Source organism: Piliocolobus tephrosceles, chromosome 15 (assembly GCF_002776525.5).
Source record: "Piliocolobus tephrosceles isolate RC106 chromosome 15, ASM277652v3, whole genome shotgun sequence".
Lineage (NCBI taxonomy): Eukaryota > Metazoa > Chordata > Mammalia > Primates > Cercopithecidae > Piliocolobus > Piliocolobus tephrosceles.
In genome coordinates this window covers 11006036-11028391 of record NC_045448.1, presented here as the reverse complement: position 1 = coordinate 11028391, position 22356 = coordinate 11006036, and the positions used below count along the sequence as shown (strand labels likewise).

Genomic DNA, 22356 nt, shown 5'->3' with positions numbered 1-22356 from the left:
GTAACCAACTGTTTCTTTGGTTGTCTTGACTTTAAAACATGTTTGTTCTTTAGTATTCTTTTAGAGGAATAACTTTACTAGCTTATTAAGTTTATTATTTTATTAACTTTAAGTTCAATATTGTTTATAAGAGCATCATAAAATTTTAATTCTGTTACATATAAGCTATTTTGGCTTGGGCACATTGTTTAACCTCTTTAAGCTTCAGTTTCTGTGCCTACTAATGTAGATATGACACTAGTATTAATTTATATGCTGTGAAGAATAAAATGTTAAGTGCATGTATAGTGCTTTGCACAATGCATGGTGCAAAGTAATTAAGACAGTTTCCTTGGTTAATATTAACCTGTATAAAGTTTTTGGTAAGTAGGCTGTAAAGAATAAGGTACATAATTTATGGTCATGCTGAATGCTAGGTATTATTTACAGTCTATAAATGTTGAGTTTTTTTTTTTTAATACAGTATTTAAAATAGTAGTACTAAGAAAGTGGTGAACAGTGATTTGGAAGTAGTAAACTTGTAATCCAAATAGCCCTTAGAAAAGTTACTGCTAACCTCTGAGTTGCTAAATTCACAGTCCTCAATTAGGTTGACTTACCAGTCAGATTAACTATCATTAGTCTTATCATTTGTCTATCGTTCTCTCCCTCTTCCTGCACTCTTCATCTGGCTTCTAAGATACCATGATGGTCTTGATTTCCCTCCTCAAAAAAATAGTTGTTCCTTTCAAGTCGCCTCTTCTCCCTTGTCTCTGAATATTGATGTATCCCAGGACTCTGTCCTTGATTCTTTTCTGTTTATCTATAATCACTCCTCTGGTGATCTTATCCAGTTTTATAGCTTTAAATACTACGCATGTGCTCACAACTCATAAATGTATAAAATTTTCAGCTAAAGGATAATTTGTGCCTCATTTAGCAATTGGAATTCCTAAGAGGGTGTCTCCATCATTTTGCTTACCGATTTAGACTTTCCAGGTTGGTAAAGTATTTCCAATCTCTTTTTATTTTTATTTTTTGAAGCATTTTGTTTGGATATTTAACTACATTTAGTTTTTTTTTTTTTTTTTTTTTTTGAGATGGAGTCTTGCTCTGTTGCTTAGGCTGGAGTGCAATGGCACGATCTCTGCTCACTGCAACCTCCGCCCCCCCGGGTTCAAGCGGTTCTCCTGCCTCAGCCTCTTGAGTAGCTGGGATCTCAGGCTTGTGCCACCACTCCTGGCTAATTTTTGTATTTTTGGTAGAGACAGGATTTCACTGTGTTAGCCAGGATGGTCTTGAACTCCTGGCCTCAGGTGCTCCGCCCACCTTGGCCTCCCAAAGTGCTGGGACTACAGGCATGAGCCACTGCACCTGGCCAACAACAAGATACTAAGAAGCAGTGTATAGTGAAAGTGAAATCAAGTTCAATACTTCATTTCTTGACAATTGAAGTATAAAAGGGCTCTGTGTTCAGGAAAAGTTAGAAAAATAGACCATTTTATGTATATATATATCCCCCCCATAATAATTATAGTAGGGGAAACTGGGTGTTGACTTATACTTTTTTTTTTTCCAAAAATATAGTAGGATAACACATTTTTCTCCCTGCCTTTCTCTCATGCTTTTTGCATATAGACAACCTAAGTTAGATTTTGCATTGGAGCTAATTCACATTTCTCAGCTGGTAACCTTAGAGATGTAACTGGACTACCTGTGGGCATAGTCCAAGGCTTGATTGAAAGCTGTGTCTGACCTACTGGTTATGCAGATTCATATGAAACTTGGACAATAAAATATTGTTGTTTTTCTCTCCAGTGTCCTATTTTAAGAGTGGGGATTTTCACCTTGGGTACTGGTTTTCTAGTAATCAGTCTGGTTTTAATTCCTCACCTCATTTAGGCCCTTTTAATTATCAGTCATTGATCTTGCTGCTTTCTGATCTGAAATCCAATAGACCTCTGTGACTTTTAGGTCATACCCATTGCTTGGCATTTTTCATTCTGGTCTTTGAATATTTTGTTATTGGTGGTAGTGTTTTGTTTAGTCTCAGTGGGGCTATCATTTTCAAATGTTCTCTTGTCATTTCTATATAGTTGGAAATAGGCAGATAGTTTTCTTCATTGCTGTAAAATTTTGGTTGTAGTCTTTTCCTGAATTTATTTGTATTTCTTTTTAACATTTTTTAATCTCAGTTTTAGTATCATTTTTTAAAAAAATGAGATGGGATCTTGCTATGTTGCCCAGGCTGCTCTTGAACTCCTGGGCTCAAGCAATCCTCCCACTTCAGCCTCTCAAGTAGCTGGGATTACAGGGGTGTGCCACACTGTCTGGTTTAGTGTCACTTAAAGAAAATAATCACAGTTGAAATCACTGACACTTTAAAAAAATAAAACTTATGAAGGTTTATTTGAAACTGCACAACAAGGAAGTTCACAGACATAGGGCTTTCAATCAAGTCCTGAGCTAACTCAGCTTGCCCAGTGACTGGATCTCAGTATTAATTTCATATACATAAAACACTAGTATCTGAAAACAATTCCAAATTTTTTTCTATTTTTACTAAATAGAGTAAATTTTGATTGTAAAAGTTATAAACATAAAGGCCTCAAGTAAGAATGTAAGCTTATAGATGTATATATTATCAACCTACATTAAAGTATCATAGTATCATTAAAAATTGATGCTACATAAAAATAAATTAATAGTGCCTAATAGTGATAGTGTTTGGTCTTGTAAAAATGGTTTTAAAAACAAGATGGTTGAGTTGAGCAAATATGTTAAAAATGCTGAAAAAGCTCTCTGACTCTACACTACTGGGGCATATTATGGGAAAATATTTATAAACTTTCCAGATTATTTAATCTTCACATAATCCCATCACTTGGAGAGAACTTTTGGGGAAGATGGGGGGAAGCAAGGATTTCGTTATTTTATTAATGTCAAGTTGTAGTGTTGCTTCAAAGAAAGGCTTCTCTTGTCTTATGTGTAAATGGAGATTTTAATGCAGAGTTACTTTTATTTCAGTATGAAGTGTTAATATTCCATTTGTTTGAAAAGTCTCTGAGGAAGATTTACTGTTGCAATAGAAGCTATTGCCTTGTCAATTTAAATTTTTCTTCCCGTCGAGGTAAATGGAGGCATGGAATAATGCTTTCCAAATGAATATACTTTTCTTTGATTTGAAATTGTAATACAGAGTATAAATCTAGAAACATCTAAAATATAAACGATTCAGATTTTACATTTTTAACTTATTGAAATATCAAAATTATACTAATAAAGATACATTGATTTGGTACTTAAAAATACCATAATATGCTCAAGTGTTAGAATCCTTGAAAAGTAGCCCAGCTGTTTTGGAGGAGTGTGTGTGCGTGTGTGTTATGTTGTTTATGTGTATGAGTATGGGAGGGTATGCTTAATGTGTGAATTTAACAATCCCAGCTTACCTGGAAGTTGGATTTTTAAAAATGTATTTTTTTCTTTTAGTTGAAGAGAATCAAGATTGCTTTGTGTCTGTATTAGATATCAGTGGGATATAAATCATTTTGTTATTAAAAATGTTAATAGTTTACTCTTAACACCTTTGTCCCTTTCTGTTATTAAATAATATTTTCATAAAATGTTAACATTTTTTAGTGAATGAAAATTAAAAATATGAACTATAACCGAGTGGTAAGCATAGTATATACAGTTATTCTAGAATTAGTAGATTACCTTTCTAAAGAAAAAAACTTTTTTCAGAGACAAGGTCTCACTATGTTGCCCGTGTTGGTCTCAAACTCCTGGGCTCAAATGATCCTCCCACCTCAGCCTCCCAAGTAGCTGGGATTACAGGTGTGTGTTGCCACGCCCACCTGGATTACCTTTCTAAATTTTGTGTGTAATTTTCCCCATATTTTCCCCCTATCCAAGTCCCCTAAAGGTTTCTTTTTATTGTTGTTTCGTTTTCTGCAATCCTCTAGCTTCCCTGTTTACCCTCCCAGGCTCCCATTGTTTCTTTTAGCAGCGTGTCAGTCTGATCATTGAGACTAGAAGGATGAGTTAAATCTATTGGACCGCCTAAGATTTAGGTTGTATGCTGCTACTGTCATTTCCTAACAGCGTGACCCTGAGGAAATCAAAGTAATGTAATTTCTCTGTGCCTTAATTTGTTTCTTCATCTTTAAATTGAGGATGTTTCCTCTACCTTCCACAGAGTTACTTGGTGTTGAGACAATGTATGTGATAGTGTTTTAGAAATCCTGCTACCTTCACAAGCATTTCCATTGAGTAATTTGAGACTTAGTTTCTTTCTGGTGAGTTTTTTCACCTCCACCATTATATGTATATAGTTTTTTTCTGTTTTTATTATAAATTCAATATATGTTCATTGTAGAAAATATGGGAAATACAGAAACGTAAAGAAAAAATAGAAATCCAGACAATGCATCATCCTGTTGTTGTTTTTGGAGGAAATTTAGTTTTGAGACTGAGCTCCCAGAGGGTAAGGATGGTGTCATTTATTTTTGGATTTTATCTTCTTAATCTGCACTAGGCACAACATTAATGCAGGTTTAATAAGAGGGAACTTAGTGTAGCTGTATTTCTTAAAGTCAAAACCTGATGAAATTTGACTGGCCATTTGAAGAGAGAAAAGGAGACATCTGACTAGCAAAAATAATAATAGATACATGTTTTGAAATGACATTTTTCTATTGGCTGAAAGAACACAGGAAAACATGATAGGGTCAGTGGGTCAGTCCTAATATTCTCTGACAGAGATTAGGAAACCGGTTAAAGCCGTTGGATATGGAACTAATGGACACTATCATATCAAAGTGGGTTGGCATTTTTCTGGTGAAAATGACATAAAATTAAAAGACTTTATTTTAAATGAATGCTTGAAAATTGTAAAAACTATCTTTTCCTCTTTTTATTTCTTAACAGGATGGCTTAAATTCCTTGGTCCTTGATTTAGATTTTCCTGCTTTGAGAAAAAACAAGAACATAGATAATTTCTTAAATAGATGTAAGTATGTTTAAGCTTCATATTTGATCTTGTAACTGTACTTTTGATAAGAGATTTGTTTGGTTATTAGCCTGTAAATTTATTGATTTAATCAACTTATTTATTAAACTTAAGTCTTTTGTTTACCATTTGATTTATTCAAAAATTGTTACTTCTATTTTTAAAGCAATTGCAGAACCAAATTACAATATGCAAAGCAGATAAAGTTCTAAATTTTGAAATATATTATTAAGACTAGCTATTTTAGGACAGGCTATTTATAGCAGTTCAAAGAGAAGTTTTAAATTAATATTTATAATTCCAAGACTTAATATTACCCAGAGAATTAATAAGCTTTATGCTTCTGTAATTGTGGACATTTCAGACTAGTTAATAATAAATAATATGATAACTATTATTACCATATGTGTTTGGTAACCCTTAATATTTGCCAGTATTAATGTTGCAATGCAGAAGTAAATGAAATTGAATTCCAAGAATAAGAAATTCTCAAAACAATTAATATATACTTTGTATCATCACAGTAAGCTCTTTACTTTGAAATTGGCAGAGACTGAGGTATTTTCCCAATTAAACAATCTTATCTATAGTTACTATATATACAGGATGATTACCACTTTTCAGAGACGTAGGCCATCAAAATTCATTACTAAGATTAGCCTTGCAAGTAATTTCATGGCAACTTTCTGCCATGATTCAGAGTGCACACCAGGATTGCTTGGGTCATCACTGTGTCAGCTATCATCTAACTTGCTAAGCAACAGTATCAGAAACAGAATAGCTGTAACTGTTACTTTTTGGCAGTCAGTGGTGTTCATTTATATGTGTTAATAAACCATAGAGAGTTTTGGTTCTTTAAGGTTAACATATATCTTAGATTTTTAACTAACAGCCTTTAAAAACTGGCAAGTTTAGCTAAAAACTGTCTTTTCTTGAAACAAAAATATATTTATAAATATGTTGATTATTTAAAAATATTTATAAATATGATTGATATAAGTATGGTGATCTTTTTATGGTAGATGAGAAAATTGTGAAAAAAATCAGAGGTCTACAGATGAAGGCAGAAGACTATGATGTTGTAAAAGTTATTGGAAGAGGTGCTTTTGGTGAAGTGCAGTTGGTAAGAGAGTATTTGTTTTGTTCTTATTGTTCTTTATGACATCATGGTTTTGTGGCACATTATCAGTAGCAGCTGAGTAGATCTAGTTTCTATGCCCACCCATGCCAGAAGGTGGCTTCATGATCTTGGTCAGTGTCCTCATCTATAAAAGGAAGCCTTTGTTGTCTCCTCTGGGTCTCTTCCAGCTCTGAAACACAATGTAGAAACGAAGGCCAATATAGCTTCACATGTGATCTGCCTAGCAGTTAATATTCCACCAGAACTGTTGTGTTTTTATTTAGAATGTTCAGATTAAAAACATCTGCTTAAGGAACTGAGATTTATTTAGATATATAAGAAACCCAACATAAATTTTAATAACTGAAATTAAATCTGAAATTTATTTTCGCAGGCCAAAGTGGTACCAATTGCAAATATTATGAACGTTGACAGTAACCATTACCTTTGTATTATTAGCTTAGGAACTCTTCCTAATCTCGTATTCCTGTTTTCATCACCTGACTATTTGAAACTCCTCTATTATTGTCCTTATAGTTAAATTAGAGTCAAATTCTCTTCACGCTACAGCGTTTACCCCTCTTGATGGAGCACTGAGAAAAGTAGTGATCATTATAAGCCAGCATGGATTTTGTTAAGAACAAGTCATGATAGACCTTTTTCTTTTCTTTCATTGCTTCTTTCTTTGTGTTTTTTTGTTTGTTTTTGTTCTTTTTTGAGACGGGGTCTTGCTTTGTCACTGAGGCTGGAGTGCAGTGGCACAATCTTGGCTCACTGCAGCCTTGACTTCTCGAGCTCAAGCAGTCTTCCTACCTCAGCCCTCCAAGTAGCTGGGACTACAGGCATGTGCCACCACACCCAGCTCATTTTTTGTATTTTTTGTAGAGATGGGGTTTCACCATGTTGCCGAGGCTGATCTTGAATTTCTGGACTCAAGGGAACTACCTGCTCGGCCTCCCAGAGTGCAGGGAGTACAAGCATGAGACACCTCACTGGGCCTTTCTTTGATAGGTTTATTGGACTTGTAGATCAGGGTAGTGCAATTTATGTAATACATATCCATAAGAAGAATATTATTCTTTTGAAGAAGTCTGACACTTGAGGATAATATGATGAAATAGCACGGTAATAACTGTATGGGTAGGCAAGCTTTATAACTAATGTACTAGTTTTATTCTAAGGAGGCTGGTGAAAGCATGGATGGTATATGGGACAGAGACCTCCAAGAAGTGTTTCAGGGTCCCTCTTCTCCTATTAAACATTTTTTGTTTTTGACATGGAGTTTCAATCTTGTTGCCCAGGCTGGAGTGCAATGGCATGATCTTGGCTCACTGCAGCCTCCTCCTCCCAGGTTCAAGCAATTCTCCTGCCTCAGCCTTCCAAGTAGTTGGGATTACAGGCATGCATCACCACGCCCGGCTAATTTTGTATTTTCAGTAGAGACGGGGTTTCTCCATATTGGTGAGGCTGGTCTTGAACTCCTGACCTCAGGTGATCCGCCCACTTCAGTCTCCCAAAATGCTGGGATTACAGGCATGAGCCACCGCGCCCGGCCTCCTATTAAACATTTTAATGACTTGTATGGGAGCAATGGTGGCATGTTGAATAATTTTGCAAATGAGTTAAACCTGAAGTATAATGAGGATGATTTTAGGTGATGAGCCAAAATCCAGAAATCATCAATGGGAAAGATCATTGGCCAGATAGAAGTGAAATTGAACCAGAATATAGTACTTGAATGTGAAGAACACAGGAAATAGTTACTTAACAGTACTGTCTGAATTAAATAACCATTTTCCTTGAATTGTAACCAGGCAAGAGTAATTAGTGATCAGTCTACCTAAAGTAGTAAAGAAATTTGGGACTGCTTTAATATAATTTCTAAATTGATAAAAATTGATGGAGCATACCTGTAATATTTTATTTATTCTAGATGCCCTGTTGCCCTGTTTTTATTTTAGTCATGATAGACCTTTTTTAAAAAAAGACTTTAGTTTTTTTAAGAGCAGTTTTAGATTCATAGTAAAATAGAGAGGGAAGGTATAGAGATGTCCCATATACCCCTTGCCCCAGCATGTGCATAGGCACTTCCATTGTCAGCATCCCTCATTAGAGTACATTTGTTACAACTGATGTTTACATTGACACTTCATAATCACCCATTGTCATAGTTTACATTAGGGCTTGCTCATGGTGGTGTACATCCTGTAGGTTTGGCCAAGTGTACAATGGTATATGCCTATCATTATACTATGATACATAGTATTTTCATTGCCCCAAAAATCCTCTGTGCTGTGCCTATTCATCTCCCAGCCCCGTCTCTGGTAGTCACTCTTTTTACTGTTTTCATAGTTTTGCCTTTTGCAGAATGTTATGTAATTGGAATCATACATGCAACCTTTTCAGATTGTCATCTTTCACTGAGTAATACGCATTTAAGTTTTCTCCATGTCTTGTTGTGATCCTTTAGATTATTAGTTTTTACTAAACAATATTCTGTTGTCTGGCTGTACCAAAGTTTATCCATTCACATACTGAAGGACATACTGGTTGCCTCCAGGTTTTGGCAGTTATGAGTAAAGCACTATAAACATCCATATGCAGGTTTTTGTGTAGACATAGATTTTCAATTCATTTGGTTAAATACCAAGGATCTTGATTGCTGGATCATAGGATAAGAGTGTATTTGGTTTTCTAAAAAACTGCCAAACTGTCTTCTTAAGTGGTTGTACCAGTTTGCATTCCTACCAGCAATGAATGAGGATTCTTCTTGCTTCACATCCTCACTGGTGTTTGGTGTTGTCATGTTATAACTGACAAAAAACAGGTGTTTTGGTTATTTGATTAGGTGTTTAATGGTATCTCCTTATTAATTTGACATTTCCCTGATGACATATGATGTGGAACATCTTTTCATATACTTATTTGCCATCTGTATATCTTCTTTTTTTCTTTCTTTTTTTTTTTTTTTTTGAGACGGAGTCTCTGTCGCCAGGCTGGAGTGCAGTGACGCTATCTAGGCTTACTGCAACCTCTGCCTCCTGAGTTCAAGTGATTCTTCCTGCCTCAGCCTCCCAAGTAGCTGGGATTACAGGTGCCTGCCACTATGCCCAGCTATTTTTTATATTTTTGTAGAGACGGGGTTTTGCCATGTAGGCCAGGCTGGTCTCAAACTCCTGACCTCAGGCGATCCACCCACCTCGGCCTCCTAAAGTGCTGAGATTATAGGCGTGAGCCACCAGGCCTGGCCTGTGTATCTTCTTGGATGACGTGTCTGTTCAGGTCTTTGGCACTTTTTTTTTTTTTTTTTTTGAGACGTAGTCTCGCTCTGTCGCTCAGGCTGGAGTGCAGTGACCGGATCTTGGCTCATTGCAAGCTCCACCTCCCAGGTTTACACCATTCTCCTGCCTCAGCCTCCCGAGTAGCTGGGACTACAGGCGCCCGCCACCTTGCCCGGCTAGTTTTTTTTTTTTTTTTTTTTGTATTTTTTAGTAGAGACGGGGTTTCACCGGGTTAGCCAGGATGGTCTCGATCTCCTGACCTCGTAATCTGCCCGTCTCAGCCTCCCAAAGTGCTGGGATTACAGGCTTGAGCCACCGCGCCCGGCCTGGCACATTTTTTGATTGGGTTTTTTTTTATTATTGAGTTTTGAGAGTTCTTTGTATAAGAAATTCTTTTGGATAACAGACCTTTATCAGATGTGTCTTTTTGAAATATTTTCCCCCCAGTCTTTGGTTTTTCTTCCAACCTCTTGACATTGTCTTTTGAGTAGTAGAAAATTTGAATTTTAGTGAAGTTCAAGTTATCAGTTATTTCTTGGGTTATGTCTTTGGTGCTATATATAAAAAACCATTGCTCTAATCAAGATAATTTAGGTTTTCTCCTATGCTGTCCTCTAGAAGATATAAGGTCTGGTGTTGATTCTTTTTTTTTTTTTTTTTTTGCATGTAGATGTTCAGTTATTCTAACAACATTTGTTCAATCCATTGTATTGCCTCTGCTCCTTTGTCAAAGATCGGTTGACTATATTTATGTAGGTCTATTTCTGGGCTCTCTGTTCTGTTTCATTGATCTATTTGTCTTTTCTTTTACCAATATCACAGTGTCTTGATTACTGTAGCTTTATAGTAAGTCTAGACATTGGATAGTGTCATTCCTCCCATTTTGTTCTTCCTTATTTATTTTTAATTGTTATTTTTTGAGGCAGCATCTTCCTCTGTTACGCAGGCTGGAGTGCAGGGGTGTAATCCTGGCTCACTGCAACTTCTGCTTCCTGGGCCCAGGTGATCCTGCTGTCCCAGGCTCCTGAGTAGCTCGGACTACAAGTGTGTGCCACCACTCTTGGCTAATTTTTGTATTTTTAGTAAAGTTGTGGTTTTGCTGTGTTGCCCTGGCTGGTCTCAAACTCCTGGACTCAAGTGATCTGCCTACTTTGGCTTCCCAAAGTGTTGGGATTACAGGTGTGAGCCACTGCACCTGACTGTTCTTCTTTAATGTTTTGTTGGCTATTCTGGTTCTTTTGCTTCTCCATATAAACTTTAGAATCAGTTTGGCAATATCCACGAAATAATTTTCTGGGATTTTTTTTGTGATTGGATTGAAAATATGTATTTGAAGAACTGATATCTTGACAACATTGAGTCTTCGTATCCAAGAACATGGACTATCTCTCCATTTGCTTAGTTCTTTAATTTCTGTCATCAGAGTTTTGTAGTTTTCCTCCTATAGATTTTACACATATGTAGTTAGATTTATGCCTATTTTATTTTTTTAGGTGCTTTAATGTAAATGGCATTGTGTTTTTAATTTCAAATTCCACTTTTTCATTGCTCATATACAGGAAATTAATTTCATATACATTGCTCATATACAGAATTTAATTTCAAATTCCACTTTTTCATTGCTCATCTACAGGAAAGCAATGAACTTTTGTGTATTAACCTTTTATCTTGCAACTTGGTATAATGACTTGTTCCAGGAAATTTTCGAATCCTCTACATAAATGATCACATGGATCCTTCCCAATCTGTATACCCTTTACTTCCTTTTCCTGTGTTATTGCATTACCTCGGACTTTCAGTACAATAATGGAAAGGATTGGTGAGAGGAAATGTCCTTGCTTTTGTTCTTGATCTTAATGGGAAAGCTAGTTTCTTACCAGTAAATATGAAGTGAGCTGTAGATTTTTTATAGATACTCAAGTTGAAGTTCCTCTATTCTTCATGTACTGAGAGTTTTTTTTTTTTAATCATGAGTGGGTGTTGGATTTGTCAAATGCTTTTTCTGCATCTATCATATGATCATCTATTTTTCTTTTTTAGCCTGATGGTGTGATAGATTACAATAATTGATTTTGAAATGTTGAACCAGTCTTGTATACCTGTAATAAATCCCACTTGGTTGTGGCGTATATTCTTTTACACCACATAATACATTGTTGGATTTGATTTGCTAATATTTCGTTGAAGATTCTTGCATCTGTGTTCATTAGAGATATTGATTTGTAGTTTTCTTGTAATATCTTTGTCAGGTTTTTTGCTGGCCTTGTAGAATGATTCTGGAAATATTCCCTCTACATCTATCGCCTAAAATACATTATAGATAATTTCTTCCTTTAATAGTTGGTACTTTTCACCATAATCCATCTGGACCTCATGCTTTCTGTTTTGGAAGGTTAATAACTATTGATTTAATTTATTTAATAACAGTAAGTCTGTTTCTTCTTTTATGAGTTTGGGCATATGATGTCTTTGAAGGAATTGGTCCATTTCATCTAAATTATTAAATTTGTGAGCATGGAGTTGTCATTCATTCATTCGTTGAGACAAGTTCTTGCTCTGTGGCCCCGGCTGGAGTGCAGTGGTGCAATCTCAGCTCACTGCAACCTCTGCCTCCCGGTCTCAAGTGATCCTCCCACCCCACCCTCCTAGTAGCTGAGACTACAGGTGTGCACCACCATGAATGGCTAAATTTTTTTTTTTTTTTCTGTAGAAATGGGGTTTCACCATGTTGCCCAGGCTGGTCTAGAACTCCTGAACTAAGGTGATCCACCCGCCTAGGCCTCCCAGAGTGCTGGGATTTCAGGCGTGAGTCACTGCACCTGGACCCTTATTATTCTTATTAATGTCTGTGGAATCCTTAGTGGTTTTCCCTCGTTCATTTCTGATATTAGCAGTTTTTATTCTCTCTCTTTCTTCTCACCAACCTGGCTAGAGGCTTATCAATCTTACTGGTCTTTTCAAAGAACCAGCTTTTAGTTTCATTGATTTTTCTGTATTTCTTGTTTTCTGTTTCCTTGGTTTCTGCTCCAATTTTTATTATTTATTTTCTTTTGCTTACTTGGAATTTAATTTGTTTCTTCTGTTTCTAGTTTCCTAAGTTGGAAACTCAGATTATTGATTTTAGATATATGCATTAAGCACTGCTTTCACTGTATCCCACCAATTTTGAAAAGTTTTGTTTTTATTTTCATTTACTTTAAAATATATTTTAATTTCTCAGGAGATTTCTTCTTTGACCCAAGAGTTATTTAGAAATATGTTGTTTAATCTTGACATGTTTTGGAATTTTCTAGTTATCTTTCTGTTATTGATTTCTGGTTTCAATTCATAGTGATCTGAGAGTAGACACAGTATGATTTCTATTTGAAGTTTGTCACGGTGTGTTTCAGGGCCCAGAATGTGATTTATCTTGGTGAACGTTCCATGAGAGTTTGCTAAAAATGTGTACTCTGCTGTTGTTCGATGAAGTAGTCTGTAGATGTCAGTTATATCCACTTGATTGATGGTATTGTTGAGTTCAACTATATTCTTAACTGATCTTCTGCCTGCTGGATCTGTCTATTTCTGATAGAGCAATGTCAAAGTCTCCAATTATGTTAGTGAATTTATCTCTTTCTTCTAGCTGTTCTATCAGCTTTTGCCTCATGTAATTTGATACTCTGTTGATAGACACATAACACATTGATGATTGTTATGTCTTCGTGGAGAATTGATCCTTTTAATCAGTATGTAATGCCCTTTTTTATCCCTGGTAACATTCCTTGCTTTGAAATTTGCTCATCTGAAATTAATATAGCTACTTCTCCTTTCTTTTGATTAGTGTTATGGTATATATTTTTTTCCATCCATCTACTTTTCATCTATATGTGTCTTTATATTTAATGTGAGTTTCTTGTAAACAAAATATAATTGGGTCTTTTTTCTTGATTCACTCAATCTCTGTTTTTAAATTGGTCCATTTAGACTTCTGACATTCAAAGTGATTGTTGATATAGTTGAATTAATATTACCATATTTGTTGTTGTTTTCATTTGTTGCCTATATTCTTGTTCCTATTTTTGTCTTCCATTCTTTTTCTGTCTTTTGTGGTTTTAATTGATCATTTAATGTGATTTCATTTTCTCTCCTTTCTTAGCAGATTGTTTATACTTTTTTTATTTTTTGCTTTTTTTAGTGTTTGTATACTTTTTTTTTTTTGCTTTTTTTAAATGTTTGCCCTAGAGTTTTAAATATTTATTTACATTTCTGAGAAAATTAAAAATGAAACCACCGGCCGGGCACAGTGGCTAATGCCTATAATCCCATCATTTTGAGAGGCCAAGGCGGGTGGATCACCTGAGGTCAGGAATTCGAGACCAACCTGGCCAACATGGTGAAACCCCATCTCTACTAAAAATGCAAAAAATTAGCCAGGCCTGGTGGTAGGCGTCTGCAATCCCAGCTACTTGGGGGGCTGAGGTGGGAGAATCGCTTGAACCCAGGAGGCAGAGGTTGCAGTGAGCCAAGATCACACCATTGCAGTCCAGCCTGGGCGACAGAGTGAGACTCTGTCTTAAGAAACAAAAATAAAATAAAACTACCATTACAATCCAGCAATTCCACTAGTAGGTATATATCTAAAGGAAGTGAAATCAGTATTTAGTAGAGGTATCTGCATTCTCATGTTCATTGCAGCATTGTTATTCATAATAGCCAAGATACGGAATCAATCTAAATGCCTCACAATGGATAAAGAAAGATAATATGGTATGTATACACAATGGAATACTATTTAGCCTTACAAAAAGAAAGAAATCCTGTCATTTGGAACAATATAGATAATTGATTGTTGGAGGATTTTACCTTAAGTGAAATTAGCCCAGGCACAGAAAGAAGAATACCACATGATCTCACTCATATGTGGAATCCAGAAACGCTGAGTTCATGGAAGTAGAGAATAGAATGGTGGTTACCAACAGCTAGGGAAATCTTTGTCAAAGGATACAAAATTTCAGTTAGATGGGAGGAATAAGTTAGATTTATGGTACAACATAGTGACTGTAGTTAATAATGTATTTTTGAAAAATCTCTAAGAGAATAGATTTTAAGTGTTCTCAACACAAAAAATTAAAAGTATGTGAGGTAATGCTTATATGTTTATTAGCTGGTTTTAGCCATTCTACAGCATATACTTACTTCAGAACAACATGTTGAACACCATAAATATATGCAGTTTTTGTCAATTAAAAAATAAAATTTTTGTGAAAGGAACCTTAAGTGCTAAATGAAGGAATCCTGTCTGTAAATCATGCTCTATGATTCCATAAGACATTCTGGAAAAAGACAACTTTGGAAGCAGAAAAGATTAGTGCTTGCTACCCAGAGGAAAAGAAGTCATACGAAAAAGATACTTGCACACACGTTTATAGCAGCACCGTTCACAATTGCAGAATCTTGGGACCAACCCAAATGCCCATCGGTCAACGAGTGGTTAAAGAAACTGTGGTATGTGTATATGATGGAATACTACTCAGCCATACAAAGGAGTGAATTAACGGCATTCATAGTGACCTGGATGAGACTGGAGACTATTACTTGAAGTGAAGTAACTCAGGAATGCAAAACCAAACATCGTATGTTCTCACTGATATGTGGGAGCTAAACTATGAGGACGCAAAGGCATAAGAATGATACAGTGAACTTTGGGGACTTGGGGGGAATGATGGGAGGAGTGCGAGGGATAAAAGACTACAAATAGGGTGCAGTGAATACTGCTTGGGGGATGGGTGCACCAAAATCTCACACATCACCATCAAAGAGCTTATTCATGTAACTAAACAACACCTGTACCCCAATAACCTGTAACCTATGGGGAAAAAAAGATTGGTGGTTGCCAGAAGGTTGGGAAGGGGTGAATGGGTGGAGCACAGGGGATTTGTAGGGCAGTGAACCTATTCTGTCTGTTACCGTAATGGTGGATACATAACATTTTGTCTGCCAAGGCCATGGAATTGTATAGCACAAATAGTGAACCCTAATGTGAACTCTGGACTTAATTAATAGTAATGTATGAATATTGCTTTATGAGTTGTAACAAATGTACCACACCAATGCATTCCTCTAATATGTTAATATTAGAGGAAACTGAAAAAGAGAAGAGGACAGGGAGTATATAGTAAATTTTTGTACCCTATTCGGTTTTTCTATAAACCTAAAACTGTTCTAAAAAATAAAGTCTATTAATAAAAACATGAAAAAATAAAATATACTCACAGTTTATTCAAGTCCACTTTCAAATCACAGCATACCACTTCACAGGGGGTGTAAAATACCTTATAATAACAAAATAATCCTAATTCTTTCCTCTTCTTACGTCTGTCATTGCTGTTATTCATTTTGTGCATATATATATGTATACACACACACACACACCAGTACACATACAGACAAGCATACACTACTAAATATATTGTTTCTGTTACTATTTTGAACAAATTTATTTGTTAGATCAATTAAGAAAATGAAAATAACAGTTTTTGTCTTACTTTCACTTATTTCCTCTATTTCTGTTTTTGCAAGAAACATCATTGGAATTACAGGGTTTGCATTGACTCTAGGCTGTTTTGGGTAATGGTCATTTTAATAATATTAAGTCTTCCAGTCTGTTAACGAGGGACTGGGTTCCATTTACTTATGTCTTCTTTAATTCTTTTTAGCTGTGTTTTGTAGTTTTTATTATATGTCTCTTTTGATTAAGTTAACTCCTAAATGTTCTTTTTGATGTTATTGTAAATGGAATTGTTTTCGTAGTTTTCATTTTAGATTGTTTATTTTTAGTGTATAGAAATATAATAGACTTTTGAGTGTTGACTTCGTATGCTGCAATTTTGCCTAACTTACTTATTCTAATACATTTTTTGGGAGGTGGAAACTAGGATTTTCTACATAAAATATGATAAATCATTTATGAACAAAGATAGTTTTATTTATTCTTTATTATCTAATTTCTCTGGCTAGAACTTCCAGTGTTATGTTGACTACAAGTGGCAGAAGCCTTTTTTGTTCTTTATCTTAGCGGAAAAACTTTCAGACTTTCACTATTGAGTATGATATTCACGTTGGGTGTTTCACGTATGTCGTTTATTACGTTGAGGTGGTTTTCTTTTACTCCTGGTTTGTTGAGTGTTTTCTTTTTTAAAGTAATGAAAGAGTGTTGAGACCGGGCACAGTGACTCACGCCTATAATCCCAGCACTTTGGAAGGCTGAGGCGGGCGGATCACCTGAGGTCAGGAGTTCGTGACCAGCCGTGTCAAGGTGGTGAAACCCCGTCTCTTCTAAAAATACAAAAATTAGCCAGGCGTAGTAGCAGGCGCCTGTAATCCCAGCTACTAGGGAGGTTGAGGCGGGAGAATCGCTTGAATTCAGGAGGTGAAGGTTGCAGTGAGCTGAGATTGCACCACTGTACTCCAGCCTAGGTGACAGAGCAAGACTCTGTCTCAAAAAAAAAAAAAAGGAATGTTGAATTTTGTGAAATGTGTTTTCTCTCTCAATTAAAATGATTATGTGTTGCTTCCCTTTATTCTGTTAATGTGGTTTAATACAATGATTGATTTTCACATGTTTTACAAAACGTCCTTGGATTCTAGGAATAAATCACACTTGGTCATGATGTGCAAACCTTTTAATATACTGCTGATTTCAGTTTGCTAGTAATTTGTTGAAAAATCTATTAATTTTCAGAAATGAAACTGGTTGGTAGTTTTGTTTTCTTATACAGTCAGCTGCCCTTACCTGTAGTTTTACTTTCAAAGTTTCAGTTGTCTGCAGTCAACCAAGGTCTGAAAATATTATATACAATAAGGTATTTTGAAAGACAGACTATATTCATATAGCTTCTATTAAAGTATATTGTTATAATTGTTCTTATTCTTTTTTTTTTTTTTTGAGATGAAGTCTCGCTGTTGTCCCCCAGGCTGGAGTGCGGTGGCGCGATCTCAGTTGGCTGCAACCTCCGCCTCCTGGGTTCAAGCGGTTCTCCCTGCCTCAACCTCCCGAGTAGCTGGGATTACAGGCGCCTGCCACCATGCCTGGCTAATTTTTGTATTTTTAGTAGAGACGGGGTTTCACCATGTTGGCCAGGCTGGTCTTAAACTGACCTCAGGGGATCCGCCCACCTCAGCCTCCCAAAGTGCTGGGATTACAGACGTGAGCCACCGCTCCTGGCCTGTTCTTATGATTCTTTATTTACTGTGCTTAGTTTACAAATTGAACTTTATAATAGATATGTATGTATAGGAAAAACAATATATATAGGATTCAGTACTCTCCATGGTTTCAGATAATCACTGAGGTCTTGGAATGTATTTCCTGAGGATAAGAGGGGACTACTGTGATGTCTTTATCTGTCCTTGGTATCAGGGTAATGCTGACCTCATAGAATGAGTTAGGAGGTGTTCCTTCCTCTTCAGTTTTCTGGAGAAGTATGAGAATGATTGATGTTATTGAAATATTTGATAGAACTCACCAGTGAAGCCATTAGGTAAAGAGCTTTTCTATGTCAGGAAAGTTTTGGTTACTGAATCAATCTCTTTACTAATTGTAGGTCTAATTATATTTTCTGGTTTTTTGTTTGAGTTAGTCTTGGTAGATACTGTGTTTCTGGGAATTTGTCCGTTTTATCTAGGTTATTCTATTTGTTGACGTAAAATTGGTCAGAGTACTGTCTTAATCATTTTCGTTTTCGTAAAGTGGGTAGTAGTGTCCCCACTTTTATATCTGATTTTAATAATTTGAGTATTCTCTGTTTTTTTTCGTTAGTTCATCTAGCCAGAGGTGTGTGACTCTTTTGGATTGTTTCAAAGAACTAACTTTTGGTTTCATTGATTTGTGTGTGTGTGTGTGTGTGTGTGTGTGTGTGTGTGTGTGTTTGTGTTCTCTATCTTTGCTCTAATCTTTATTATTTTCTTGCTTCTGATGGCTTTGGGTTTCGTTTGTTTTTCTCTTTCTAGTTTCTTAAATTGTAAAGTTTAGTTGTTAATTTCAGGTCATTCTTGGTTTTTTAATGTAAGCATTTATAGCTATAAATTTCTCCCATATACTACTTTTGCTGTATTCCGTAAGCTTTTTGTTGTGTTGTTTTCATTTGTCTCTGGAGTATTTTCTGATGTCTTATTTGTTCATTGGTTATTTGTGTGTTGTTTAATTTCCATGTTTTTGTGGATTTTCTCATTTTAGTTCTTTTATCGATTTCTAACTTCATCCCATTGTAGTTGCAAAATATACTTTGTATATTTTGTATACTTTTTAAATCTTTTGAGAATCTGTGGCCTGACATATGCTCTATCTTGGAAAATGTCCCATATGCGCTTGAGTTTATTATATATGTTATTATGTGTTCTGTATATATCCCTAAGATCTAGTTAGTTTATTGTATTAAGTCCTCTGTTTCCTTACTGTATTTCCATACTCCATTCTATTAAGTGATAATAGAGAATTAAAGTCTGCAACTGTTGTTATAGAGCTGTCTATTTCTCCCTCAGTTCTTTCTGTTTTTGCTTCATATATTTTGATGGTCTGTTACTAGGTGTATAAATGATTGTAATTGCTATGTCTTCTTACACCATTGAACCTTTTATTAAGATATAATATCCTTCTTTGTTTCTTGTAACCTTTATTGATTTAAAGTCTATTTGGTCTGATATTAGTATAGCCATTTCTGCTCTCTTTTGGTTACTTTTTCCATCCTTTCACTGTCAATCAGTTTGTGTCTTTGGATCTCAAGTGATTATCTTATGGACAACACATAGATGGATCTTTTTTTAATTCATTCTGCCAATCTCTGTCTTTTGATTGGAGAGTTTAATTCACTTACATTGAATGTCATTACTGGGAAGAATAATTTATTTCTGTTATTTTGCTATTTGTTTTCTGTATGTTGTAAAGCCTTTTTTTTTTTTTGACCCTTATTTCCTGCATTTCTCTTGGCTTTTGTGTTCAGTTGATTTTCTTACAGTGATATGTTTAAATTCCTTTCTCAATTCCTTTTGTATGTATTCTGTTTTCTTTGTAGATACCATAGGCATTACATTTAACCCCCTAAACTTATAAAAATTCAGATGTCAATTTATACCAGGTTAGCTTCAAGAATATACAGTAACTCTACTCTTTTTTTTTTTTTTTTGAGACAGAGTCTTGCTCTGTTGCCCAGGCTGGAGTGCAGTGGCACCATCTCAGCTCACTGCAACCTCCGTTTCCCATGTTCAAGTGATTTCCCTGCCTCAGCCTCCCAAGTAGCCGGGATTACAGGCGCCCATCACCATGCCTGGCTAATTTTGGTATTTTTAGCAGAGACCATGTTGGCCAGGCTGGTCTCAAACTCCTGACCTCAGATGATCCACCTGCCTCGGCCTCCCAAAGTGCTAGAGTTATAGGCGTGAACAACTGCAGCTGGCCAGCTCTGCTGCTTTAACAGCTCTGCCCTCACCCTTTCCAGTTGCTGTCACAGAATTACCTCTTTCTTTATTATGTGCCCTAAACCATAAACTGATCACTTTAAATGCATCAATTTTTTATATATAACAAAATGGGTTTATGAACCAAAGTTGCAATAATACTAACTTTTAGATTAATAATTTAAAAATAAGTATTGGCCTTTTAAATCGTGTAGAAAGCAAAAAGTGCAATTATAAACCATTATTACAATAATACTGGACTTTATAATTGTGCGTGTATTTACCTTTATTGAGCTTTTTATTTCACATGACATCAACTTAGTGTTTAAACAGTGTATTTTCATTTCACCCTGTAGGACTTCATTGACCATTTCTTGCAGGTCAGGTCTACTGGTAACAAGCTCCCTTAATTTTTGTTTATCTGGTAATGTCTTCACTTTCCTGTCAGTTTAGGGAAAACACAACAACCAAAAAACCCAGTCAAACAATAACAAAGCTTCGTCACTTTCCAAGGTAGTCCTTTCCTCAGATCTACTCCAGATGAACCTTTTAATTCTTTTTTTTTTTTTTTTTGAGATGGAGTCTCACTCTGTCACCCAGACTGGAGTGCAGTGATGTGATCTCTGCTCACTGCTCACTAAAATTCTCCTGCCTCAGCCTCCCGAGTAGCTGGGACTACAGGAGCCCGCCACCACACCCTGCTAATTTTTTGTATTTTTAGTAGAGATGGAGTTTCACCGTGTTAGCCAGGATGGTCTCAATCTCCTGACCTCATGATCCACCCGCCTCAGCCTCCCAAAGTGCTGGGATTACAGCCGTGAGCCACCGCGCCCGGCCCTGAACCTTTCAGTCCTTTCAACCTCAGATGGCATTGTTTCAAGTCCCCTGAGCACCATACCCCTTGAGTATATCCTATCAATATGCCCTTTAAAACAGGGCAACAGGTTTCTGATTCCACAAGTAAGGAGCTTGGAAATCACCATCCATCCTAACAACAAATAAAATGCTAAAGAGACTGAAAAACCAACAGTTCTTCTTGAATCCAAAAGACACGTGAGGACACCAAACAAAACACTGACCCCAAACTGGAGAGACAAACAAATAGCCGTGGCTACAAGATCCAGGATTCACAAGCAGAAATTGCCACGGGAACCAGTGCTGAGGTAGGAAAATCTGAGCTGTAACTGACAAATTGCTGGGGGCTAAGTGGTAGTCAAGTCAGAGAATTAAAAACTTGAAAGGGACCCAGTTATAGGTGAACCCCCACACCTGTACAGATTTTATATCCAAGAGCTCGACCAGAGTCTCACAGTAAATATTGGAGAAAAATCCCCTCACACTTCCAAGAGGGTTAAAGGGAAAGGAACATTTTGAAACATGCCACAGCATTCGCTTCTTAACAAGGCCTGCCCTCCAGATTTAATCAGAACATAATGGAACTTGGGGAAGGTTAATACACAACTCCAGCCCACACTAGCCATCCTGCGACTCAGAAGCACATTTGAAGTTCACAGTATAGAGGCATAGGGATTCACTGAGACCTAATCATAAGACTATAGAACACTGCCCACAAGATTGTAGAACCTGAGACTATAGGAAACATTGCCTCTCTCTATACCTTATATTACTAAAGACCTATTTACAGAAGTTCCTTTTACTCAATGTGTCATGTCCAGCTATCAAGGAAAAGTTACAAGGCATACTAAAAGGCAGGACAAAAAATTTTGAAGAGACAGTAAGTATTAGAAGCAAACATGGTAGGAACACTTAAATTATCAAACCAGCAATTTAAAAGAACTTTGATTAATATGCTAATGGATAAAATAGCATGCATGAATAGAGTGGTGATGTGAGTACAGAGATAGAAATCCTAAGGAACAACTGAAAGTAAATTCTAGAGATCAAAAACACTTTAACGGAAATGAAAAGTGCCTTTGATAGACTTATTGCTAGACTGGACATGGTTGATAAAAAAAATCTCTTAAGTTTCAGAGTATATCAATAGGTACACCCAAAACTGAAAGCATGTAGAGGGAAGACTGAAAAAAAATCAGAATAGAATTATCACAGAACCATGGAACCACTAGAAAAAGTGTAAAATATGTGTAATGGGAATACAACAAGAAGAAAAAAACAACAGAAGAAACATTTGAAATAATAGTGAAAATTTCCCCCAAATTGATGTCAGACACCAAACCACAGATCCAGAAAGCCCAAAGAACACAAAGTAGAATAAATGTCTTACAACGTTACATTTAGAAATACCATTTTCAAACTATAGAAAACCAAGCATAAGAAAAAGCCTGAAAGCCAAGAGAAGAAAAAGCCAAACAAACCACATTTTACCTATACAGGAACAAAGATAAGAATTTTATCTGACTTCTCCTCAGAAACTGTGCAAGCAAAAAGAGAGTGGAATAAAATATTTAAAGTGTTGAGAATAAAAAGGAAAGCAAAATTACCAACCTAGAATTCTGCACTTTAGGAAATTATCCTTCAAAAGTTATGGGGTGGCTGGACGCAGTGGCTCT

General features: G+C 36.0%; 1 protein-coding gene across 1 annotated transcript in view; it reads left to right on the top strand.

The window, feature by feature from the left end:
• The window catches only part of ROCK2 (Rho associated coiled-coil containing protein kinase 2), a 172029-nt gene that overhangs the window by 55666 nt on the left and 94007 nt on the right, over positions 1 to 22356 (top strand). The window contains exons 2-3 of the mRNA XM_026454699.1: positions 4912 to 4993; positions 6016 to 6116. Coding sequence (XP_026310484.1) covers positions 4912 to 4993; positions 6016 to 6116 — 183 coding nt within the window. The remainder of the gene's footprint in view (positions 1 to 4911; positions 4994 to 6015; positions 6117 to 22356) is intronic.